Source organism: Cajanus cajan, chromosome 8, assembly GCF_000230855.2.
Source record: "Cajanus cajan strain Asha chromosome 8, NIPB_CcT2T_4, whole genome shotgun sequence".
In the NCBI taxonomy this organism is placed as follows: Eukaryota; Viridiplantae; Streptophyta; class Magnoliopsida; order Fabales; family Fabaceae; genus Cajanus; species Cajanus cajan.
In genome coordinates this window covers 1,885,901-1,909,707 of record NC_138524.1, presented here as the reverse complement: position 1 = coordinate 1,909,707, position 23,807 = coordinate 1,885,901, and the positions used below count along the sequence as shown (strand labels likewise).

The following is a 23,807-nucleotide window of genomic DNA, read 5'->3' as shown; positions in this document are numbered from 1 at the left end:
CTTTCATCCTAACATTTTTTTTTTCCAAAATTAATATCGATTAGTATCATATTTGTCCGCGGCTACGCCATACATGGATGTGTATGACGATATTAACTGATTTTTTTTAATAGATTGCAGAAACTAAATATTGTTAAGTTTTTTGTTTTAATTGTTTTTTTTTATATAAAAATATGTTGCAGAAATTCAATTTTTTATATATCGTTTACTGCTTGTTTCAAAGGTAAGAAAAGTATGATGCCTCATTTAGAAATTGGTAGCTCCAGTTTACATAAATGTGTAACTGTTGAGAAACTTTGCATTAGAAATTATTACATAAATTATTAAAAGATTACTTAGTAATATATATGAAATAATTTAATTGAGTAACTAAAAATAGAAATTAACCAATTAATAATATTTTTAAAATCAGATCAATCATTCTACCAATCTAAGCAATAGTTCAAGATTCAATGGTTAGACCGAAATTAAATCAATATTAATATAATAATAATAATTATTATTATTAAAAGCAATATAAAAATAATATTAAATAAATATAATATTATAATACTAAAAAATAAAATAAAATATTATTTATAGATTCTTAATATTTAATGTAATTTTTTTCATTGATTTTGATGTAAAATGATTTTTTAAACCAATTAAATTAGTTTGAATTAATTTGATCGATTGGTTTTGTCCAATTTTCAAAATCATGTGAGTAGTATAAAATATGTTAAAATTAGTACATATAAACATATTATAACATAAAGAATATTTAATAGTTCAATTTTAAAATTCTAAGAGGACGACCAAATTATGAAGTGTACATCCGTTAAATGTACCTAGAGAAAGTTTAGATTCTTTAGAATGAAGTGTGTAATGTAGAGTTTAGAGAGGAAAACATAAAACATCCAGAGTCCCTTTGAAATAAAAGAGAGGAGATCAATCCAATTAGTGTAAATATCACAAAGCTTTATGTTTGTATAGTTTATCAAAGTTTTCTAAATACATAAATTATATTATAACTAACATTCATATAAAATAAATATTTTATATATAAATTACATTTTATACTTGCGACAAAAAAATTGAATTGTGATATATAATTATTTGCAATTATTAACAATTTTTTAAAAAATTATTTAAGTCTAACTTAAAAATTATTGATAAAAATAATAAATTAAAAGAAGGGTAGTTTGAGTCTTTAATATGATTGTGAGAAATACTTTTTTAATTGGTTTTAAATTATTACTATAAATATGCAATACTATTTATATTTAAAATATTTATTTATTATAACTTTATAAATATTTATTTATCCTGTATAGTTTATATTAAAATACTAACAAGTTTTTAACTCAAGTAATACTCAATTTAAATTTTTTTTTAAAATAAGGTCTCAATTTCAAGTCTTGTGTATAGAAAAAACATAATTGAAAGGAGAAATTTCACTTAAGATAGTGAGTCATGTTCTCTAACAAAGATTAATAATCGATGATACTTTATACCAATAATATAATTAAAAAAATAAATACTACTAAAATATACTAGTATAATATAATAATAGACTATATTAAATATTCTACCTTTGTATTTTCATTAATTATCAATTAATTCACACTATTAATATGTTGAAAATATGACAATGGCATAGGTAGTAATATATCTTTATCCTTCACTAGGTTGCTGGTTTATAGGTGCATCAGTTCTAAAAATGATGGCGTGAATATCTTGGAGCACAAAGAATTTTCCAAAGAGAGTCTAGGTAACTAGGGTAAGATCTCACCTTGATCATCTTACCAATTTAAGCCAGGCCCAAACTTGACCTAGGCCCAAAAATTCAAATTTCAAACACGAGGCTCTAACGGTCATATTCTCTAACGTCGTGTCTGAGTGTAGATATAAATACCCTCAGCCATGAATCCGCTCTTCACTCACTCGTGTCTCTCCATCGCCGCATCTATTCCTATTTCCTCCAAATTCCAAACTCAAAACAACTTGTTTTGTTTCTTTTGTTCTCTCACCAATGGATTTCCACGCCCTCTCAAGGAAGCAGCTCCAGGCTCTCTGCAAGAAGAACAAGATTCCTGCCAACATCACCAATGTAGCCATGGCTGACGCTCTCGTTGCTCTCCACCAGGTAAATGCCTTTCCTCTCTTTCTTTGTTCGATTCTTTTTATTTTCCTTAGGTTTTTTCCTCTCACGAAATATTACCGGTCGTCGTTATTATTTTCCCCCGGTGATTCTGAAAGACTGAGATTCTTGTTTGAAATTGCGAAGTCAGGTTCTCATTTTCCTTTAATTGTTTCATTTTCAGGTTGAAGGATTGGATGAAATTTTGAATCCAATAGAGGGTGATGTTGGAACCCCAAGTGTTCAGCAGCGTACGGCTGCTAGAGCCTCCACTCAAAGGAAAGCAGCGAGAGAGGAAGCAGAGAAGGCCTCGAGGCCTAATCGCGGCGGGGCTAGAGCTGAAGGAGTTGTTGAGCAAGAGAACAAAGATGGCAATGTGATTAATGTCACTGTCACTGTCACTCCTGCTCCCAGCAGGAGAAAGGCTACTGCGGTTTCCACTCGCAGAAAGAAAGAAGTTGAGATTGTAGAAGAAGACGCTGATGCCGATAAGAATGAGGTTCAGGAAAAGCTGAAGCCATCAGATTTGCCTAAAACACCTGCCGCAGCTCCCATGAGTAGGGCAAGAGGTGCTGGCCGGTCGGTTTGCACCGCCGGTGGTACTTCAATGCAGAAGGCATATAACACGAGGAGATCGGTTAGGTTGTTGGAGAAGGACTTGTCTAAGATGAGCTTGGTGGACTCTGGACTTGTCAAGATTGATGATGATGCTTCTCAAGAATTCAGTAATGTCTCTCAGCAATTAGAAGACTCGTTTGAGGCTGAAAAGGGTATGTTGGATTGGATCTCTCTTTATGGATTTCATATTTTCATTGTATTGTTTGTTTTTATAACCAACTAAATTGTTAGGGTGTATTGTGCAGGGTCTAGTTTGCAGACGGCATCAACTGTGGTTTCGGAGGATACCCAGGAAGTGGAAGTTTGCTCCATGGAAAATAAGTCTGAGTATGAATGCCAATCGCATGATTCAGGTTCAGATGTGAAGATAGTTTCTGTGGAAGAGAATGATATGGTGGTTGAACCACTTGATTCAGAGGAAGCTGAACCAGAGAAAGTCAATTGCTTGGAGTTGGAGGCTGAACCACATGGTTCTGATGAAGCAGGTTTGTTTTTCCTTCTTCTAATAGTTGTTAATAATTGTGGTTAGCTCTTGTATATTGATTTGAGTATGATGGTGATCACCTTGCAGGATCTGAATCGCTCCCTCTACTTGAAGGATCTTGTGATTCTTCTGAAGTAGAAATTGAAAATAAGGAATGCTTTCGAGCCAGACAAGACACTTTGCCTATTGACGAAGTTGCTATTCAGGAGGGTACTGGCCAAGATATGGATACCGAGACTGTTGTGGTTCCAGATAATGTTACTGAACCAGATGTTGCCTGCTCGCTTCCTATGTTAGCTGAGTGCAAAATGAATGTTCAAGTCAGTAATGAGGGTAATGATAAAGAAGATAGGAGTGATGATCAAGATGTTGCTGATCAAGATTTTAACTATGCTTCAGCGGGCCTACAGGAATTTGATGAGTTCAAAGTGGATGATCAAGTCAGCAATGAGGGTGAAGATAAAAAAGATAAGAACAATGAGCCACAAAAAGAGTCTGAACCACAAGATTCAAATTTGAAACTGGAAGGAAGTTCTAATACATATGACAATTCCGAGGATGAAGGTATGTTTTCGGACTTCATAACAGTTAATTATGGTGGTTAGTTCTTTCATATTGATGATAGTGTACTAGGCCATCTAAAAAAATATTGATTTTTATTGGTGGCTTTGTAGGATCTGAAGTGACATCTGTACTTGAGGAATCTAGTGATTCTTCTCAGTCTGAATTAGAAATAGAAAATAAGGAAAACATTGGTGTCATGCAAGACATTTTTCCTTCTGAGGCATCTGAAGATACTCATATGAAGGTTCCTGTCCAAGATGCTGCAACTTTGACTGTTGGGGTGCCGGATGGTGTTGAAGGCAACCAAGACATTTCGCCTTTTGAGGCATCTGATGATGCCCAGGTTATTCACAAAGATGCTGCAACTTTGACTGTTGTGGTGCCTGATGATGTTTCTGATCAAGACATGTCACCTGTTAATGAGGCTCCAGCAAGCATAAAGGAATCTGTGGAGTTCAACACTGAAGAAGATATAGCTGCTGATGGCAATTACATGACAGAAGCTATCTTGGAAGCTGACGGAAAAGATATCATGGAAGTTAAAAATGTCTCTTCTGAGAATTTGGAAGCTGAGGCACAAGCTGAAGAATATGTGGAGCCCGTTGCAGGAGTCCACGTTATGTTGGACGCTCTTAATGCATTTTCAAGTGGTTTGGATGGAGAAGCAGAGGACCATAAGAATACTTCTAAGAACCTGGAAGCTGAAGAATCTGAGGAACCTGTCGCAGTAGAGGACATTGTGTTGGAGGCTGATAATGCAAGTATCCTAAATGGTGTGCTGAGTTGCGAATCCAACACACTGGTTGATGGGGATGTTGTTTCAGAAGACACTACCATTCCAAAACAGGAGCCTAGTGAGACTATGACAGAAGGCTCTATCCATGAGCAGAAGAGTACTGATATTTCAGTTCAATCAGTTGTTTCTGACCAATTGAAGGGAGAAGTTCACAACACCAACGTGATGAAGGAAAACATGAACTCTGATGAACTAAAGACTAAAAGTATCGGCCAACTGAGGAGGTTGCTGAAGCAGTTAACTCTAGATGAAAAAAATAACAGCAAGACTAATGCTGTTAAGGTTAGGCTGATTCGGCCCCTCTTTCACTATTTATGTTTGATTTCGTAGTAACATTCTTTACTGTTATGTTTGATTTGTTAGTAACATTCTTTACTGTCGACATGTGCAGGAAGTGGAGAAGAAAAGAACTGCACTGCAGGTACTACCACAGAATGGAGCTCAGATTGATGGCTGAATAATTATAGACAACAGAATAAACTTGGAACTAGGCGCTCCCTAAATAAATCTCATGGTTATTACTGTAGGTGTAGATCTATGGTATATGGTTCAAACCTTTGGTTTGGCGCCCCTATATTTTCTGTTCTCAGTCACTATGCATCTTTTTATTGTAATTTTACTTGTTGCAAGAAACTCATCATTTTGATGGATTCTTTATTTTTCGGTGCCTCAATTTCAGTTGTGTTTTCTGATCCTGGAAAATGCATCTAATAGATTCAAACCTCTTGCTGAATGAAATTAGTGAGACGGGATGCCATTTACCCTATTTAGTCCCTCTCAATTGTCCCATTTCTGTCCTAATTGCATTTTGACACTGATATAAACAAAAATCATATAAATAACAGTATACATTAATTATAATTATTTGTATTAACGAATGAGCTAACTGATATTATGTCAGTGAAGTATTGCTACAATATCTAAAATTGAATCCCTATTTTCATATTAGTGATTTATTGCTACAATATTTATAATTGAACTCCTATTTTCATATTAAGTACAATATTTTAACATTTTACAAATTACGATAAACTCTAACATAACTTGCTTTGTCACGGACCAGAAAGAAAAGATAAATAAATGCACAAAACAAAAAAGCAATATAGGTTCTACATAAAAAAGTATATTGTAATTTGTTAGTATATGTGGTTAAATTATACATGAATGTGATAATTTTTTTTTTTTAAATACCTATAAATAAATAAACGTAATTATACATTAAAAATGTGGGATTCAGATTCTTTAACTTTGAAAAATGAAAGTTACGATAATTTAATGTATTTAAACATTAGATTTATAAAAAATAAATCAGATTGTGACACGTGTACAATATATATTTTGACTTAAATGTACACGTGTCACAATTTGATCTATTATTACAAATCCAACGGTTTAAATGCATTAAGTTACCATAATTTTCCTTCCATAAAGTCAAAGGATCCATTTTTAAAAAAGTGTAGTTGAAACTGTATATAAAAACGTAATTGTATATTATGAGTTTATTCAGATATTTAATAATAATTAATTTTGTTTACAAGTGGTGATCATCATTATTATAAGGTCACACATAAGTGGTTAATTTTGTATAAAAAATAATTAATAATGTCAGGTTACTTAAATATCTAATGTCTAATATTTAAATAGTGATTAACTCTGTTCACATAAAAGATTATGCATTGTTTTACTTATAATAAGCAAGTGATCAAGATGGACGATAGATGTACATTGGTGGGACGAATATCGTTAAAAATCAAGGAATTTTGGGTTTCTTTGAGAAACATATGTGCTGGTATACGTGAGTGCAAGATATTTGAATTTTCTTTTTTTTGACAAAATATATTTGAACTCTATTATGTAAAATAAAAAAATTGGGCAAAAGGACATTTTTTCAATTCTTGTATGGCAATTCACATCATGTGGGCATGTGTTTTGAGTAAACACGAATGTATACACTAGAACTTTTATTAACAGTTTCAATTTAATGAAAATTATAAACTTTAATGAGTCCAATCATTAATTAGGAGATACAGATTAAATAACAAGTGAAACATGTAATAATGTTATTTTTTTAGGTATTGTAATTTAATTATGTGTTTTTAAATGATTTGTTTCAAAATTTTAGGGTTAAAGGGAGCTAGAGAGTTAAGTGAATTTTTGGGACAGTTGGATTAGAAATCAATTAGGTCAGTCCAATACGAATTCATAAGGAGTTTCTAAGTTATTAGCCTCATAACTCGATATTATGTCAAGTTGTTGTATGTTAGTTGATAATTACATATTATAAATGATAGATGTCAATTCTCTTATAACATATAGTAATATATGATGTTCTAAGTTGTTGAGTGTTGAAATGCGATGAATTGTTGATATGAATGATGATGCATGATGATATTTATAGATGAAATTGATTAAATTGCATGCTTCTAAATTATTAGGCATGTGATCGAGATATATGTCTATTTAAGATACATAAAAATTAGAGGAGAGTAAGTGATAACTTAAAAAATTAAATATCCCATTATGTAGATGAGAAGTGGTGCAGATTCTAAATGTTAAAAAATCTTTAATAAAATACAAAATTAATTTGTTATGCATTGTTATTTATTTATTTATTTTAAAGTTAATACAAGATAAAATATAATAACAAAATTAAAAATGATTCTCACATATTTACAAAATATATTGTTTTACACTTAACACCTATTTTCAATTTAAATATTATATTTGATGATATTTTTATATTAGTTTTATGATATGACAACAAAATCAACAAATACATCTAAAATAAATATAGAGATAAGAACTAAAATAATTTTTATATAGTCAAAGTTGTTTTTGAATGTAATTGTTTTTGTCCTTAACTAAACAATTATTTTGAAATCAAATCATATGCCTGATATCAATTAATGTTACGCTCTACAACAATAACAAATATTTCTAAAATGCTTATTAAGCATGTTCCTACTAAATTAATATTTTCTTAAATGCTTATAATTTTCATTTTCCACATGTAATTAATTAGCATTCCTTCAAAGATAAAAAAAAAAAAAAACAAAATAATAAGAACTAAAATGAAACGTCACAATAGGGTTAAATTGAAAACGACTGTTATAAAAAAAAATATACTTAAATGATTTTATCTCTTATTTTTTTAGTGTGCGGTGGGCCTATTACTGGTTGGCATGTTAAATAAGGCCCATGAGCGAGTGTGTGGATTGGTCCAATTGAAATAGCGAAAGCCCAAGGAAGGCATAGACAACCGACGCAGTCCTCCGTGACGACGACGGAGGCTGCAAACGAAAAGAATCTTCTCAAAGCTGAGTCTGAGTCACAGTCACAGTGACCCACACGACGCCAAAGCAGTCAAGGTACACTACAGTTATCTAAATCTCCCACCGTTTATTCTTCCAACTTCGCACTGAAATTCATCAGTTCCGCGATTTATTGCAGTTTCATTTCATGGAGACGCAATCGCATGAAAATTTGCAGCATCCTCCGGTTCCGGTTCCGGTTCCTTCCAGTGATGCGCACAGTAACGATGCGTCGAACCACAGGTGATTGTACTTTCACTCATTTCCTCTTTGCGACATCACTGATATACCTAATTCGATGACCTTTGGTTCTGTAGAGACGCTGAGCAAAATCAGGATGTTTCTAAGGAAGAGGTTGTGCAGATTCTACAAGTTATTGGATCCACCGGGAGGTTCTGGTACGCGGCTTATTCGCAGTATCAACTTTTGTTCTTAGGCTTCTTGCTGATGTGATAGATTGGGATGATTATTGTGTATATTTTTTTCCCCTTGAACTAGTTATGCTCGTGACAGAATTAGCTGCACCTGCTTTGACTTGGTAGTGTGTTGGTTTTCCGATTGTTTGAATTTGATTTATTATTTTATCATGTAGCGAATGTTGGGACTCGCGTCATGAATGCTTCTATAAGGATTAAATCATGTCGAATTTGGAAATAATGTATCTGTAGCTTTTGTTTAGACGCGTATAAGATGCAATGAAATGCAGAACAAAGATGCTAGTAGATAATACAGTGAATGTCTGCCTCTGGTTGTGATTATAGCTGCCTTTGAGGTACTTGAGGGTTTTAAAGCCTTGAAGCCAATGGTTCCCTAGAACTAGAAGGAATATTTCAGTATTTTGCATTTTTTTTTTTTTTGTATAAATTTGTTACTCGGGTGTAACATTTGCAGTAAACAGGAAAGACTAAGATGTTCAGTATAGAAAACCCTAAGATGCTCCTAGCTAAGATTACCGTGGACTCACAATTAGTAACTCTTTAAACCATTTGACTATTTTTGTCCCTTTGCTGGTCACAGTGTGCAAGTTAGATGGCTGAGAGTTGTGATTTGTTTTTTCTTTAATTGTTATCAATAACGTGCTAAAGTCATGTCTTGCTTGAACCATAAAGGCACTTCTATGGTGCTGACTTGTTTTGGTACCTCATGTCAGCAACTTATGTGTGCGTTTTGGTTCCTTAGACTTTACCATGTTTGTACATGGAAAACAAACTAGTCTGTCATTCTGAGAAATTGAGAATTAGTTATTTTATGATACTAGGTTTAAATATGCTTATGGATCTTTTGATTTTATAATAGTTTGTGTAATCCTTTCAGTTTTCCATTGTAACTACACTACCCTTTTTGAATTGATACAATTAAGTTTCACCATTAATGGACTTCCAATTGCAAATGGAAATTTGGAGGTTAAACTGATGCGGCTACATCTCAATGATGTGCTGCTGACACAGGGTGTAGCGTGTAGCCCCATCCACCTCATCTGCTATCTTTGGTATCGCATCCACCTCATCGGGGTTGGTCATGCATTGCTATCTGGAATTGATTACTATGGCTAAACTTATTGATAGTTTACTTGGAGATGGATCTGTATATTAAAAAGGCTAATATAGTTAAATTTTTTAATAACAGGCATGACTGGGATAAGTTGAAGAGTATGCTATCATTTCAGCTGAAGCAGGTATGGGGAGGTATGCTAGCATGCATTTTTATGTATATTTTGTTGATTCTTAGAGGTATGCTAGCATGTCAATTTTGATATTTTTCTCAGTGCATACATTGAAATTTTATTATTCATACATCATAGTTCTTACACTCTAATCTTTTGCATTATCCATATTTGTTATACAGGTATTGTCAGAATACCCTGAGGCAAAAATGACAAGTGAGCAACAGTACGCATCACTGGGAGAATCCTACATTGAGTTGGTCAACAGATTGGATGAAGGTATCCTAACAAATAGTCCTGTAGCCAAGGTTCTAAAGTCCAAACCATTCGTTGACCAATAAAGATTGTCTTGGTATAGTGTGTCTAACTTTGAACTAGAAATGTTGCCATTTTTATGAGCATCATTAATTTGGAGAATTTAATTTTGTTATATCCATATTGAAAATTATAACAATATCATTCTATTAATGTGTGGAAATATTTGACAAGAACTAGTAAGATTGTAGATGAAATAATTTTGGGAATATAAATCTTAGAGATATTCCAATATCTAACAACAAAAAAATATAAGAATAGATAATATAATATTGTTAAACTCAAAGTACCAATGGTCTGGTAGTTGAAGTTTCCTGTTCAAAGCTATGGGATCCACGTTTGATACTCAGTTCTCCTTTTTGGTGCATTTTATGGTAAATAAGTTCTGAAACTTTGGTCAATACATACAGTTTATCTGGTCTGTTGCTAATTTTAGTTTTGACCAGTCTAGTTCATGGTCAAACTGGACTGACCAATTAAGGCAGTATATTGGCCATAGCTACAAGTGTGTGTACATATATTTCTGAATGTCTAATTATGCATATTACACAGATTAGTTGATGTATACAAATGATTAATGTTAAGGCTTTTCTTTCCTCCTTAAATTGAATGTTTTGTTTTAACAAAATTTTCAGACAATGCTCTATGTTAACAGATAATGTCATTTATTTAAAACCATGTGTTCAATTCCTTGGTAATTTTGAATTTGCCTACGTGTCTATCTGGAGATTAATTCACTCCTAAAGAAACCAAAGGTTTAGGAGAGTATCTCTAAGAGAAACATGTAAGCAATAACATTAGTTGCATTGAGCATTGGTTTGATATCCACCTGATATGGTTTTTAAACCAAAGGTAGTCATAATGATGTGGTCTCAAAAAGCTATAGCCATATAACTGCTAGAGCAATGCTTGTGTAGTTAATTTCATAGACTCAATCTGGCCCCATTTAATTTGAAGAATACAGCAAGTGGTGAATAACAAGATCATCCCTTTTTATTGCATTTTTTTTTTGTTTTTTTTTTTTGAGGGGAGGGGGCGAGGGTTTAATATGCTCCACTATAATATTTTGATTTGCTTTTATGGATTCCAGCACTTACTTGTTTCATTGAAGGCCCTCCATTTACATTGCAAAGGCTTTGTGAGGTAAATTTATTTCTTTTGTCTGCTGGGCATTATTATATTCTGGAATCAATATCCGTCGAGTTTAACATGCTAACATCATATTTAATGTTACTTTGTATGATATTGCATTCAACAGATCCTATTGGATGCAAAAAACATTTATCCAAATCTTTCAAAGCTTGCTTTAGCTCTTGAAAAGGTATGCTTCATAATTTGGCATGTGCACTGCTGTCTAAATTTGTTATTTTTAGAACTAACTAATTTTTAAAATCTTGTATTTATAAATGGTTACTCGTTCATTTTTATCATTGCCACTTAAGTTACAGATAGTTTATTTAAACAATTTGCTTGATTTCTGTCTGGTGTTTGTCTCTGTAGAACTTATTAGTTACATCTACATTATCAATCTGCACTGAGCCATACCCACAAGCTACAGCAAAAGAGCCAGATGACCAAGAGAAGACAATTGAAAAGCAGAAGCAGCAATCCGATACTGCTCAAAATGGCATTGAGCCTCTAGTGTCTTACAAAGATGTAGTAATGACTGAGGCTGATGTGGGTGATGAAATGACCATTGACATGGAAACTTTTGGAGGCGTTAAATCCTCAGAAACAAATTCTGAACCAAATGCTAATAATGCTTAAGCTTGATGATTACTGTGCAACTTGCGCCTTTAAATCCTTAAACTCTGATGAGCTCAAAGACTTGGATGTTTTCACTTGGTGAGCTTCAAATGCTATGCGGACAACGTGGACCTTGGACATTGCAGAGTGCTTTAATCCCTGGTTTGGTATTCATTTAAGGTAGATATTAGCATTTAAAAACCGAACAAAGTTTCTATATTGTATCTATTGGATGCAATGCTTGTATTGGTGACACGAGGTTGAATATCTCACTGTAGATTTGCTTTTAATTTGTGGTCCTAGTTAAATTCACAAACTTGTTAATGAACTTTGACCACCTTAACTATGGTACTAGCTACCTCGCATATTGGTTGGTTTTCTGCAATGAAGTGGATCATTATGCTTTTACTAGTAATATTTTAGGCTATCAAATGTGTTGCATTTTGGGTCTCTTTCTCATCCAAAACACGAGGGTCAATGAACAACGTTTCATAGTTGAAAGTTGAAAGATTACGGGGTGGGGGAGACTTGTAAGTCTCTCATTGTGGGAAAGGATTTTGATCCGTTCGATATAATTTTAAAATCAGTTCATTTTTTTTTCCTTATATTTTTCCGTTTTGCCCGTGAAGTAAAAAAACCAAAATTGTGTATTCTTTTGTCACCTAAAAGGTTCAACCGTCGCTTGGTGTGTTATTTAATTTAATTTCTAATTATGCATTGTTTTGTCACCTACTGCACTCAATCCTGTAATCTAACTATCTTACATCTGTACGGGGTGGGCTAAACAATGAATGAGACCTGAATTTTTATTGAGGGATACATATTTTTTTAGATGATGAAGCTATTTGTTGGACTTTTAGTTTATAAATAATGGTAAATATTTTTTTGTGTGCCTAAAGTTCCGAGTTTTACAGCCTTGTCTTTGAGTTAATCCTGCATCTATTCCGCCATGCGACTCTTTCTACGAAATTTCGTACAAGAGTTTGGCTTGAACTTTGTCGAGTTTGTAATTCTATTAATTGGAAAAGTTTCAGGATTTGGTTAATCTAAACAAATAGTGAAACCTTCATGATGTAATAATCAAGAAAACGAAGAAAATAATAGTGTTTACGGTGGAATATGTTATATGGATCCTTTTTATTCGAACTAGCACGATTTCACGTTTCAATTTATGCGTGTTCGTGACATGACAGAATTAAAGACTTTCAGTGAAAAAAATAAAATCGTACAAGTAAGAAATAGAGTTTTCATTAAATGGTAACAGAATTACAATTCGTAAGGGTAACGAAACGTGTTTAGAATGACTACACTACACTAGACTAGATTATGCTATGCTACGCTATGTTATGCTACTCCTAAAAAAGGAAAAAGAAAGGTGGTCGAGAAATCGTACCCAAAGCTGTCTCGTACGCACAGTATGCCTTATGCAAAGGCTGCGGAGTGCATGTGAGGTATTGTGGGAATTAGATTTTCGACCCCCTGCTACGAGCATGACTCGTTTAATTTATAGACAAAGATTTGGGAAAGGTAACTGTTTCTGACGTGCCCCGGAAGTGCATAACCGTTCTAAACTTCCACCTCGACCTCGTGGCTTATTCCCGGGCACGTCTTTGGATAACTCTTGGAACTGTTCATTAACTTCCCCAAACCGTTCTGCAGCCTTTGACACTTATCCCATGATTTACTTCAACCGCTCTTAAATCGTGTCTCTTTTAAGTTCTTCATTCTGAGAGGTTGCGAAGTGTGTTCGTGTATGTCCGGATTCTTGGGATTTCGAGTTACCAACGAAAAATATATTACTCGAGTGTTTCCTGATTTTTCTTGTACTTTGAGAGGTTGCGAGACTGTGAGCCTTTCTCTTGAACAGCGTCCTTCCTAGTTCAATAATTTCGAGCGTTTCTCGAAAAGTGTCTTCGTGTCCTTCCTGGTACAATGATTTCGAGAGTTTCTCGAAAAGTGTCTTCATGTCCTTCCTGGTACAATGATTTCGAGAGTTTCACGAAAAGTGTCTTCGTGTCCTTCCTCAGAAACTTCTTTGCCTTTTTCCGATCACCTAGGATTTAAAGCACCTCTGTATTTCGAGTGCCTCCGAATTCATTTTCCGGTACCAACAAATAGTATTTAAAATTTGAAGTTTGTATGGTTGAAAAGTTTTACCCTGTCATTTATATTGAACTAGATTACGAATAATTTATTGATGGAAAATATGAATTGACATAAAAAAATGAAGTATATTATATTTTATTTTTTAAACTATTGAAATTGTAATGGAATGAATTTGATTATTTTTTTTTTGCTTTTCTTTTCTTTTAATTAGGAATAATATTTTTTCCGTTCCATCACGAAAAATATCCACACAATGAAACAATAATTTTGTTTTATTCCTTTGATTATTAAAAATTTCTTATATTTCAATTAATGAAGTCCAACACATCAATAAATAGTCGGTAAACTATAATCTCTGCAACTATCTTTAAAAAGAACTAATTCCCGACTAATTCAGATATATATAATAACCTTATCATTATATTTTAAGGATTTTAATTTCGACACTTACCTTTTTCATCTTTTCACCCTTCCAAATTGATAGACCAAAATATCATTTACTCGATGAAAGGATACAATGAAAGAAAAGAAAACCTGGGAAATGGAAAGAGGAAAAGAGGTGTCACTGTGAAAATTAAAGCCCATATTTCAACAGCCATTGCATATCAAAAACATAACATCAAATTATGTTCATAATAAAAATTGAGCTTGCTTCCGTATTGCATTGATGAAGAAATCTGCTTTTGCCCCAAAATCAAATATTCTATCATTAATATTCATGTACCTTTTATCCTTTTGTTTGCAAGAGCCATGCAATGTTTTTCGGTGGGTGAGAAAAGGCCATGCACATGCACTGCACGTTATTATTTACGAATCTTTAAACAAAAATCGTAAAATGATTTTGTAAACTGAGCTCTGCGCATGCGCTTGATGGAAATTACATATACAATCGCTCAATCGTCTTCCCCTCAAACCTTTTCTCTTCCGGCTCCAATTCCTCAATGGCCTCAAGGTGTCAATTTATGTCCCTTTTCTTTCATATCACTAAATTTTTCATCATATCATAGTAATATGCATTTTTATTTTTATTATTTTGCTTTTGAGGGCAACAATGCATCTCCTTTTTTCATCCTCCATGCAAATTCCCTTTGTCTGTCTTCCTATGCAAAGTTGATGAAATTGCTTTCTCTCATTCTCATTCCTTTCCGGATTATCATTTATTTCCATGCCATGTTTCGGTTCTGATAGATTGGTGTGGTATCATCCATGACTAGTGTTGTGCTCGCATAACATTGCAGTCTCAATGCCACGTAGCATTTTGAGAAAAGAACATTAAGTTACCTCTCTAAACTAATTTATATTGTTTATTTCATTACAGGACAAGGTTTTGCTTCCGGATTTGTAAATCTTGGTGAAATACAAGTTTCCAAGGTTAACAAGTTTGAGTTTATTTGGAGAAGCAGTTTTTTGCCAGATACAAAAAGTGCTGTTGCATTCTATAGGCCTGTAGGAGTACCTGATAGTTTCCATATCCTTGGTCACTATTGTCAACCTGTTGACAAGCCTTTACATGGTTTTGTACTTGTTGCAAGGGAAGTGGAAACTTGCATGCCCAAAACTGCTGACGATATTTGCAACCAAGATAAGTTACCTCCTCTGAAGAATCCCCGTGATTTTAAGTTAGTTTGGAATCAATATTCAGGAAGAATGGAAATGCCAGGTGTATACTTTTGGCTACCTGAACCTCCTGAAGGTTACAATGCTCTTGGCTACTTGGTAAAAAACAACCCTGACAAGCCTTTGTTGGATGAAATGTGCTGTGTTCGTTCTGACCTCACTGATAAGTGTCAAACATACCGCCAAATACTCACTGTTGGTTCTAGAAATCGAGAGTTTTCATTTCAGGTTTGGAGTTTGAGACCTTGTGATCGTGGCATGATAGGGAAAGGAGTTTCTGTTGGGACATTTTTCTGCAGCAATGGCTTGAACATGAGAGAAGAGCTTCCTGTTGCATGCTTGAAGAACCTAAATCATGTGCTACCAGCAATGCCAAATTTGCAGCAAATACATGCACTTATTAACCATTATGGCCCTACTGTTTTCTTTCATCCTGATGAAACTTACTTGCCATCTTCTGTGGATTGGTTTTTTAAAAATGGAGCCATGTTGTACACAAAGGGTGTGTCTAAAGGAGAGGAAATTGATGCAAATGGCTCAAATCTACCAACTGGGGGATCAAATGATGGGAAGTTTTGGATAGACTTGCCAAGTGATGGTCGAAGGGATTTTGTGAAACGTGGGGACTTGAAGAGTGCAAGGCTTTATGTTCATGTGAAGCCAGCACTTGGTGGAACTTTTAATGACATTGCAATGTGGGTGTTTTGCCCTTTCAATGGGCCAGCCACTCTGAAAATTGGAATTAAGAATGTAACAATGAGCAAGATTGGAGAACATGTTGGTGACTGGGAGCATTTTACACTTCGTATATGCAATTTCAGTGGAGAACTATATAGCATATACTTCTCTCAGCACAGTGGAGGTGAATGGGTGGATGCATATGACTTGGACTATATTGGAGGCAATAAAGCTATTGTTTACTCATCAAAATTTGGACATGCAAGTTACCCTCGTCCGGGAACATGTATCCAAGGTTCTCCAAAACTTGGGATTGGAATTAGGAATGATGCTGCTCGCAGTAATTTGTATGTGGATTCTAGTATTCACTATGAGCTTGTTGCAGCTGAGTATCTTAAAAATGATGTCACTGAGCCTCAATGGTTGCAGTTTATGAGAGAGTGGGGCCCCAAAATTGTTTATGATAGAAAAACTGAGCTGGATAAGGTAATCAATGCTCTTCCTCGCATACTTAAATATCCGGTTAGGAACTTATTTAACAAGTTTCCAGTGGAACTTTATGGTGAGGAAGGTCCCACTGGGCCAAAAGAGAAGAATAATTGGATAGAGGATGAAAGATGGTGATTTTATATATGTTATTGTTGGTGTTCATATCACACTGCCACTGGCTATTGGTCAGTGCAAGTTTTAGACTGTTATGTAGTTGTTTGGCTAATGATTTGTGCGTTACTAACATAGTAGCTGTAAATATCTCACGATTTTTGGACTGAATGAGAATTCTTACACTTGCCACCTCTCACAATGGAATCGCAAATATATCAATTGTTCAACACACCCAAATTTGTTTAGCATGGGACAGTATAGCTGCCATGTTTCCATGATAAATTAGAAATGCTAGCAAGCATGGAATCGTGTCAAAGAATCATGTTCCTGTAACTCTTGCGAGCGAGAAAAGTAATATGGCACTGCGTGTTTTCTTCGGCATATACCGCAAAAACCAATGTAGCGTCTGCTGACAGTGAAAATACCTTTTGGATAGTTTTAATGGTAAGTCGGTAAGTCTTGGTAGAACTCAACTCTTCAATTTAATCCCCAAAATACACTTCAATTTAAACTTATATCAGTGTTTTTGGTGAATTTCGTTAACCTGAATTCTTTATATAGGATAGGAACTAACCATCTATTCGTTTTCAACTCAAGTATGTTTTTAGAGATAAATACGTTTCATTAATAAATTATGATTTTTATGAATAATTTAATTACTATCATGAAAGTTGGTTCAATTAGATTAATTTTAATAGTGATCAGTCAATCACTATATATTTCAATCGAAGAAATCATATGGATTAAGAAATTGTAACAAGACAAAAAATAAAAATAAAATGTATTACATGCCAGGTGATTCTAACACTTGTTCCAAAAGTCATTAATGAAAGAAAAGTGGTACAAAAATTCAAACACTTGTTCCAAAAGTCATTAATGAAAGTAGATTCAATGGTATAGAGAATAAACTCATATAAAGTGTTTCTAATCCTTAACAAACATGTGATTTAAGTATTTAAAGAAAAATACTACAATGATTAATTAGTATAAACCATACACATGTACAATCATCCAATAACTTCTTAAAAAATGTCAATAACTACCTTTACTTCTAAATTTCTAATATAATCGAAAACTGACTTTTATCACCCTAGACCTCCAGACATTTTTCTAATTTCTCTGAGCAGTTACTTTCGAGTATGTCAAAAATTACGTATAACAATTAGTAACTTAAAAAGTATTTTGGAGGAGAAATTTCTTTTCCTATCTTTTCGACTGAATCTTTTCTTTTTCAACATTTATCTTCTTTATACTAGTAATAGTAATTCCTTTTTTCGATCATTTTCGGATAATAAATATGATTTCAATCACATCACCACACCAAAAGACTTGAGAGGTCTTTTTAATTTCTAAACTATTTCAACTGAACTTGCATATTTTAATATTGTCTTCATTTTATTTCTTTTATTCATCTTTCTATATTTGTTTCTCTTTCTTTCCTACACTGTATCTGATACATGATTCTCATTTTTCTTCGATACTGAAAGGCTTTATACTAACTATTTAATATGAAATTTGTAAAGCTTTCTAGGTCTTATTGGTGAATGGTCAAAATTGAATGATTACATAGCTGCTATATTTTATTTTTTTATCAATATTTTTAATTAAACTAAAATTTTAAAATATAAACCAAAAAAGCTACGAAATAAAAAGAAAAAAAAAAGTAGATAATATCTAAGGAAAAATACTAGATCTAGAGGAAAAAATGAAAAGACTTAATTTGAGAACAACACTCGTTACAATTCAAAACCAACAAAATTTCATTATAAAAAAAATAAAATTAGTTAAAAATTGGATTTGAGAGCGAATAAAAAAGAAATTTTAACATAAATAAAATTTAAAAACCATTAACAATTTAAGAATTTTAAAAATAAAAATACTAAATAATGACAAACTCTTTTTCACAATGAAAAAAGAAATAAATTCTGAAATGTCATTACATTCAAACATGATTACTTATTGACTTAAAAATATTAGATATATTTTATAATTGAGATTGAGAAAATATTTGAATTATTTTTTACTCAAGTATTACACATTTAATTAATAGTTTTTGTTCATTCTTATAATTAATTTTAATATTGAAAAGATATCTATTGTTTTACTAATTTGTTAGAAAATCATATTAAAATTTCATTTAACTAAATATAAGTAATAATTCCGAATACACGTGTACAGATACTTAAAGGATATTGATATGGGGATTACTTCGGACACAAATGTTTGTCGATTGCCAAACCTAGTGTGCATTTGATAATCTCAAAATTTACAACACGTGTGGGGGTGGCTCCATAAAAGCATTTGTAATAACGATTTCCAAATATTTCAATAGACGTGGCTGAATTATAACTTATAAGCAAACGAAAAGACGGTAATGTAAATAATTGCAACCACCTAATTGAATTGAATCACAAGAAAACGAAGGCGAAGGGAAAATCATGACAATATCCCCATGCATTTGTCAGTCAGAATCATTATTTTTATGAATCACCACAGGCACAACAATCACAGACACACTACAATGTGTGAGATGGGGGAAATCGAGGGAGAATGAACAAGTGATCTAGTACATGACCATCTATCCAGTGCACGAGGGATATCAATATGGCAAAAGAATTTAGTTAATCATTCGTCATGCACAAACTCTTATAATTGAAGCAAGTCACAAATCTTAAGCACCCTGAAAGGCAAAGCAACTCCATACTCGCCAGAGCTTCAGATGTAACCCGAAAGAATTAATTATCAATTACATCGACTTAGAACTGACCACACACCCTACACGTTCATCTATCGCCAAACCCTAGGCCAAAATACCGCTGCAGTGGAGAATACAAGTATAATGTAATTGGCTGATAACGAGGAAGGTAGCTATTGATTGAATAAGACGATAATTCAAACCTTGAAAATTAGAAGGATGAAGTTCCTAGTCCTATTGAAGAGTAGCCGGCAGCTTTTCTCTCCTTCAGAGTTGTGGACAACCAATCCAAGCCCTCATAAAGGCCATCTCCCCGAAGAGCACAAGTGCCTTGTATGTGCCACTTTCTATTCTTGAGATCAAAGAGACCTAATCCTTCACATACTTCCCTTGGTGACATTGCTCCTCTCTGGAAAAGAAAAGGAAAATACTCACCATTATAACTACACTTGAGAATAACTTTGGAGGAGAGGAAAAGAAAAGAATAGAATAAGACTTGATGAATGGCCTGCCAGCAGCCAGTATTACAGAATATTGATAATCATAGAGTGCGGGTTATTTTTGCAAGATAGAGAAGTACCATTTCATGAAACTAAATACCTATTGGGAATGGAACCTATGCAGTCATGCTTTTATGCAGTAATGTAAAGGTTGGATCATTAAAATTCAATGTATACAATGAGTTATTGAGTCTTGAAGTAACTTGATCACACATTTATTTTTATGGTCATGTGGAATCATGAACAAGAAGGAAACAAAAAATTATTGATAGAAAATATTACCCAGAAAATAGAAAAAGATATTTGTTCAGCCAAACTTTTTTTTTTTTGTTCCTTTTCCTCAGCACTCTGAATTTTAAAAAAAATTAAGAAATTACAGTAACCTTCCTTGAGATTTGAAATTACAGAGGTTGTAATACTCTATGGTAGTGTTTGGCCTAATCTTTTTCTAGTTTTTCTTCTCTCTAAAAGAAGTTGGACCAAACACATTAGGAGAAGTTCTTAAAAATATAAAGAGCTTATTTTTTTTATAAAGAAAAGGGAGGGGGTGGGGGTGGGGGTAACTGTTAAAAAATGTCTAAGTGAAGGATGTGAAACAAAGGATAAATTATAGCTTTAAAAATAGTCGCACACCTTAGCCTATCTCCCTCTCATCCGGAACTAATTGATGTGTGACAAAGAAACAAAACTTTTGGTTTTGAAGGAGCATTTAAGCTAAAAAGGACAAACAACTTCTAGTTTATTTTAAAAATCTTATTTTGGGCTTTAATTTTAAAGCTTTTAAGCCATCGAAAAATTGGGTCAAACAGCCCAAAGTTTTATATCTTCTTTCCAACTTAGACAACAGACACAAAGTCAACTAGCTCCTAGTTAACTAGTTTGGCACTAAATTCTAATAACTTATGGAAAATATACTTTGAACTTTTTTTTTGCAAGAGTCTACCCTCCATGCAAGGTGTTTTCTAAATATACAATGACATTTTATTATCATAAGTTTGTGTAGCTCAGTTGGACCAATGATGGGAACAAGCACTCAACAAATGCTTTACTTTTTTTCTGTAGGTATAAATTTATCTAGCTTTCCCAAGTTGGTTGATAATTCTCATATGGTGGAAAGTGAGTAAGTTTGCCACACACTGTTTCTGTTAGATATGTCATGCATCTAATAATGGTTACATATAAAAATAGTGAAGGTTGTTGTCAGCGAGTAGCTTGTAAATAACAAATATTTTCTACTGCAATTGATTCCTTTGGACAGTGGCCTATTGACGGGAAAATTTTAAACCTTTTAACTAATTTTCAAATATTTTTACCATTTCAATGATTTTTGTAACATAAAACTTACCTGCACTGTTTGGTACTGCTACATGCATTAATTATACCACACTACTAACTCTTGTAGTATACTCGGTAAACAATGTAAATCAATTCACATACCAGGTCCTGTTTGTTGGCAAACACCAAGATGACACTGTGGAGCATAAATGGATCATTTATGATTGTCTGCAAGTAATCCATAGATCTATTCAAAATCTGTTTGGAAAAATATGGTGTATGTGTGCATGTTTAGATTTTACCACCTGAAATTCCTGCTTTGCTTTCCCTATCCTTTCGCGGTCCAGACTATCAACAACATATATCTGCATAAATATGCACATACGTATCAACCCGGCAACTATAGACGTGTATCCTCTCTTTTCAGTTCTATTGGATAGATCAATGATTGTAACAGAAGATAAATTTCACAAGATACCAAATTGCATAAGTTGTGTTTTCATTAAGATAAAACACATAAAATCATGGAAACTAATTCTCACCAAACCATCAGTGTTGTTAAAATAGTGCCTCCAAAGTGCCCTTAATTTCTCTTGCCCTCCGACATCCCAAACAGTGAAAACAACATTCTTATACTGAACTTTCTCCACATTAAAACCTGCAAAACGCTATAAATTTATAAGCCTTAAACAAACAACATATACATATATATATATATATACATATACATATATATATATATATATATATATATATATATATATATATATATTATTTTTGGTTCTAACTGAATCCAGTTCCATTAATAAAAGATTTCCATTACTTCACACTGTCAACGCGGAAGCAAAACACCTACATACTAAGTAAATAATTGACAAGCACATGCTTAACATCCTTTTGCTAGCACCACAGAAATGGCTTAATTAGCTTATGCCAAGAAACCTGTCTAAAATTGAACATGAAAATAACAATTAAATTATGAGTTCATAGGATAAAACCCACCAATTGTAGGAACAGTAGATAAAACTTCTCCAATGTGGAGCTTATACAGTATAGTTGTTTTGCCAGCAGCATCAAGACCAAGCATCACAACCTAAAGCCATAATAAAGATTAAGAATTGCATCATCATCCTTTATTGATCAGCAAACGGTTTGAAATCAGGCAAAAAATCACGGTATTAGGCAAGAATGACATTGATTCATGATTATTAAAAGGAAATGGAGAAAGAAGAGACCCGCATCTCGGTATTGCCGAAGAAGGTATCGAAGAGCTTCCGAAAAGTTTGACCCATGCCTCTGTGTGTGCGATCAAACCAAAACAAATCAAATCAAATCGAGATTGAAATTGGAATTGAAAGGGAAGGGAATTCGATTGCGTTGCCTTCCCCCAGCTTCGAGTTTTGATTTTGGACAACAATTTCACAACACCTCAATAACACAAATATAAATAATAAAAAAATAAGAATCTTCATCTTTTCGTTTTTACTTTATTATATACACTTATCTCGAACAAAATTATTCGCCTGTGTCAAGTGTCAACAATAAACATTTTTCTGCAATGTTAAAGAATATTAAAAAAAAAATATAGCAGGAATATATTCTTCTCTATCAAAAAAAAAATGTTATGCTTAACTGCTACAAATTAACTTCCACGTGATAATTAATAGGAAAAAATTACCACATGATAATTTTTTTGAATATGAAAGTAATTTTATACAATTATTAATATTATGTATTTATTATTTATTTTTATCAATTGTTTCATACCCCATGTCATTATTTACATGTGCAATTATATTTTTTTTAATCATAATTGGATGAGAGTATATAAATGTAATTATTAACAGGCAGTTAAGAGTGCCAATTGAAGTATTAAATGATATTTAAAAGTAATTAATAATACTACGAGCTTATTAAAATGGCTAATAATGTTTAATGTTGTTTTATAAATATTTTTTTCATTTTAATCATATGACACAATTAAAAAAGAAATGACAATTCTTTTTATAAGATATTTTATAATTTATATAAAGGCATAAAATATTAAATTTTTTTTTTTTTTTATCTTTTACTCCTATTAAAAAAATATAAAAAATACTAGCAATGTTTTTTCTAACATTCATTTACAAACACTTTATTATTGACTAAAATTAATTAAAAATTACAAAATTTGTTGGTATTGTATATTATTTAATGAATCTTTTTTTCTTAATTTAGTTGTATGCTTCACTAAAATATGTGAAGATAGTATTATTGGCATTTCCCTTAAATAGATATGCTTCTTGATGCTGAAGAGAATTTGATAAATAAATATTATTTTTCATCTCTTTAAGTTCCTTAATTAACATTTATCAATGATTATTGACTTTGGACTTTGGAGTATAAACTTTGGTATACAATAATATTTTCACATTTCTTGTATAATTTAATGATAAGTATAATATTAAATTATTAATTCGAGTGATATTTGAATTCAGTACCTCTAAACAAGATATTGGATTTGAAACTTGTAAATAACAAATACGTGATTAACAAAGAGTGACAATGGAGCTGAGACATAGCGCAACCATGGAGCAAAATCTACAAAGAAAGTGAGGAGCGGATCTCTTTCAAAATGATTAGAAATCTTCTTTATTTATTTTTTTCTTCTTTTTCCCAATATGCCCTTCTATCCCACCTCATCTCTCCTGCAACTCTTTGTTCATTTGTTCTGTGTC

General features: G+C 32.8%; 4 protein-coding genes across 6 annotated transcripts; 3 read left to right on the top strand and 1 right to left on the bottom strand.

Moving 5' to 3' along the window:
- Positions 1-1,904: 1,904 nt before the first annotated feature.
- LOC109798299 (aspartic/glutamic acid-rich protein) lies at positions 1,905-5,370 on the top strand. The gene is made up of 6 exons (XM_020358517.3): positions 1,905-2,125; positions 2,304-2,889; positions 2,983-3,222; positions 3,309-3,785; positions 3,896-4,863; positions 4,973-5,370. Exons 1-6 carry the CDS (start codon positions 2,012-2,014, stop codon positions 5,036-5,038), a joined length of 2,451 nt encoding a protein of 816 aa, XP_020214106.1. The 5' UTR covers positions 1,905-2,011; the 3' UTR covers positions 5,039-5,370.
- Positions 5,371-7,791: 2,421 nt separating this feature from the next.
- On the top strand, positions 7,792-12,031 carry LOC109798861 (serine/threonine-protein phosphatase 4 regulatory subunit-like protein). The gene is made up of 8 exons (XM_020359275.3): positions 7,792-7,949; positions 8,032-8,135; positions 8,210-8,290; positions 9,519-9,567; positions 9,738-9,834; positions 10,961-11,013; positions 11,129-11,191; positions 11,371-12,031. The coding sequence occupies exons 2-8, from the start codon at positions 8,041-8,043 to the stop codon at positions 11,635-11,637; spliced, it is 705 nt and encodes a 234-aa protein (XP_020214864.1). The 5' UTR covers positions 7,792-7,949; positions 8,032-8,040; the 3' UTR covers positions 11,638-12,031.
- A 2,529-nt stretch (positions 12,032-14,560) lies between these two features.
- Positions 14,561-16,641, top strand: LOC109798524 (hypothetical protein At1g04090). The gene is made up of 2 exons (XM_020358844.3): positions 14,561-14,674; positions 15,041-16,641. The coding sequence occupies exons 1-2, from the start codon at positions 14,584-14,586 to the stop codon at positions 16,639-16,641; spliced, it is 1,692 nt and encodes a 563-aa protein (XP_020214433.2). The 5' UTR covers positions 14,561-14,583.
- Positions 16,642-19,056: 2,415 nt separating this feature from the next.
- Positions 19,057-22,544, bottom strand: LOC109798880 (uncharacterized). Of its 3 annotated transcripts, XM_020359304.3 has the most exons (7): positions 22,326-22,538; positions 22,093-22,183; positions 21,633-21,748; positions 21,396-21,455; positions 21,253-21,318; positions 19,519-19,724; positions 19,057-19,436 (listed from the first exon to the last, which is right to left on the bottom strand). In XM_020359304.3, the coding sequence occupies exons 1-6, from the start codon at positions 22,380-22,382 to the stop codon at positions 19,527-19,529; spliced, it is 588 nt and encodes a 195-aa protein (XP_020214893.1). In that variant the 5' UTR covers positions 22,383-22,538; the 3' UTR covers positions 19,057-19,436; positions 19,519-19,526. The 3 variants fall into 3 exon arrangements, with proteins under 3 accessions (XP_020214893.1, XP_082918949.1, XP_020214894.1); XM_083062823.1 differs by having other exon boundaries at positions 19,057-19,724; positions 22,326-22,541; XM_020359305.3 differs by lacking the exon at positions 19,057-19,436 and having other exon boundaries at positions 19,555-19,724; positions 21,253-21,286; positions 22,326-22,544.
- Between the last annotated feature and the right edge of the window lie 1,263 nt (positions 22,545-23,807).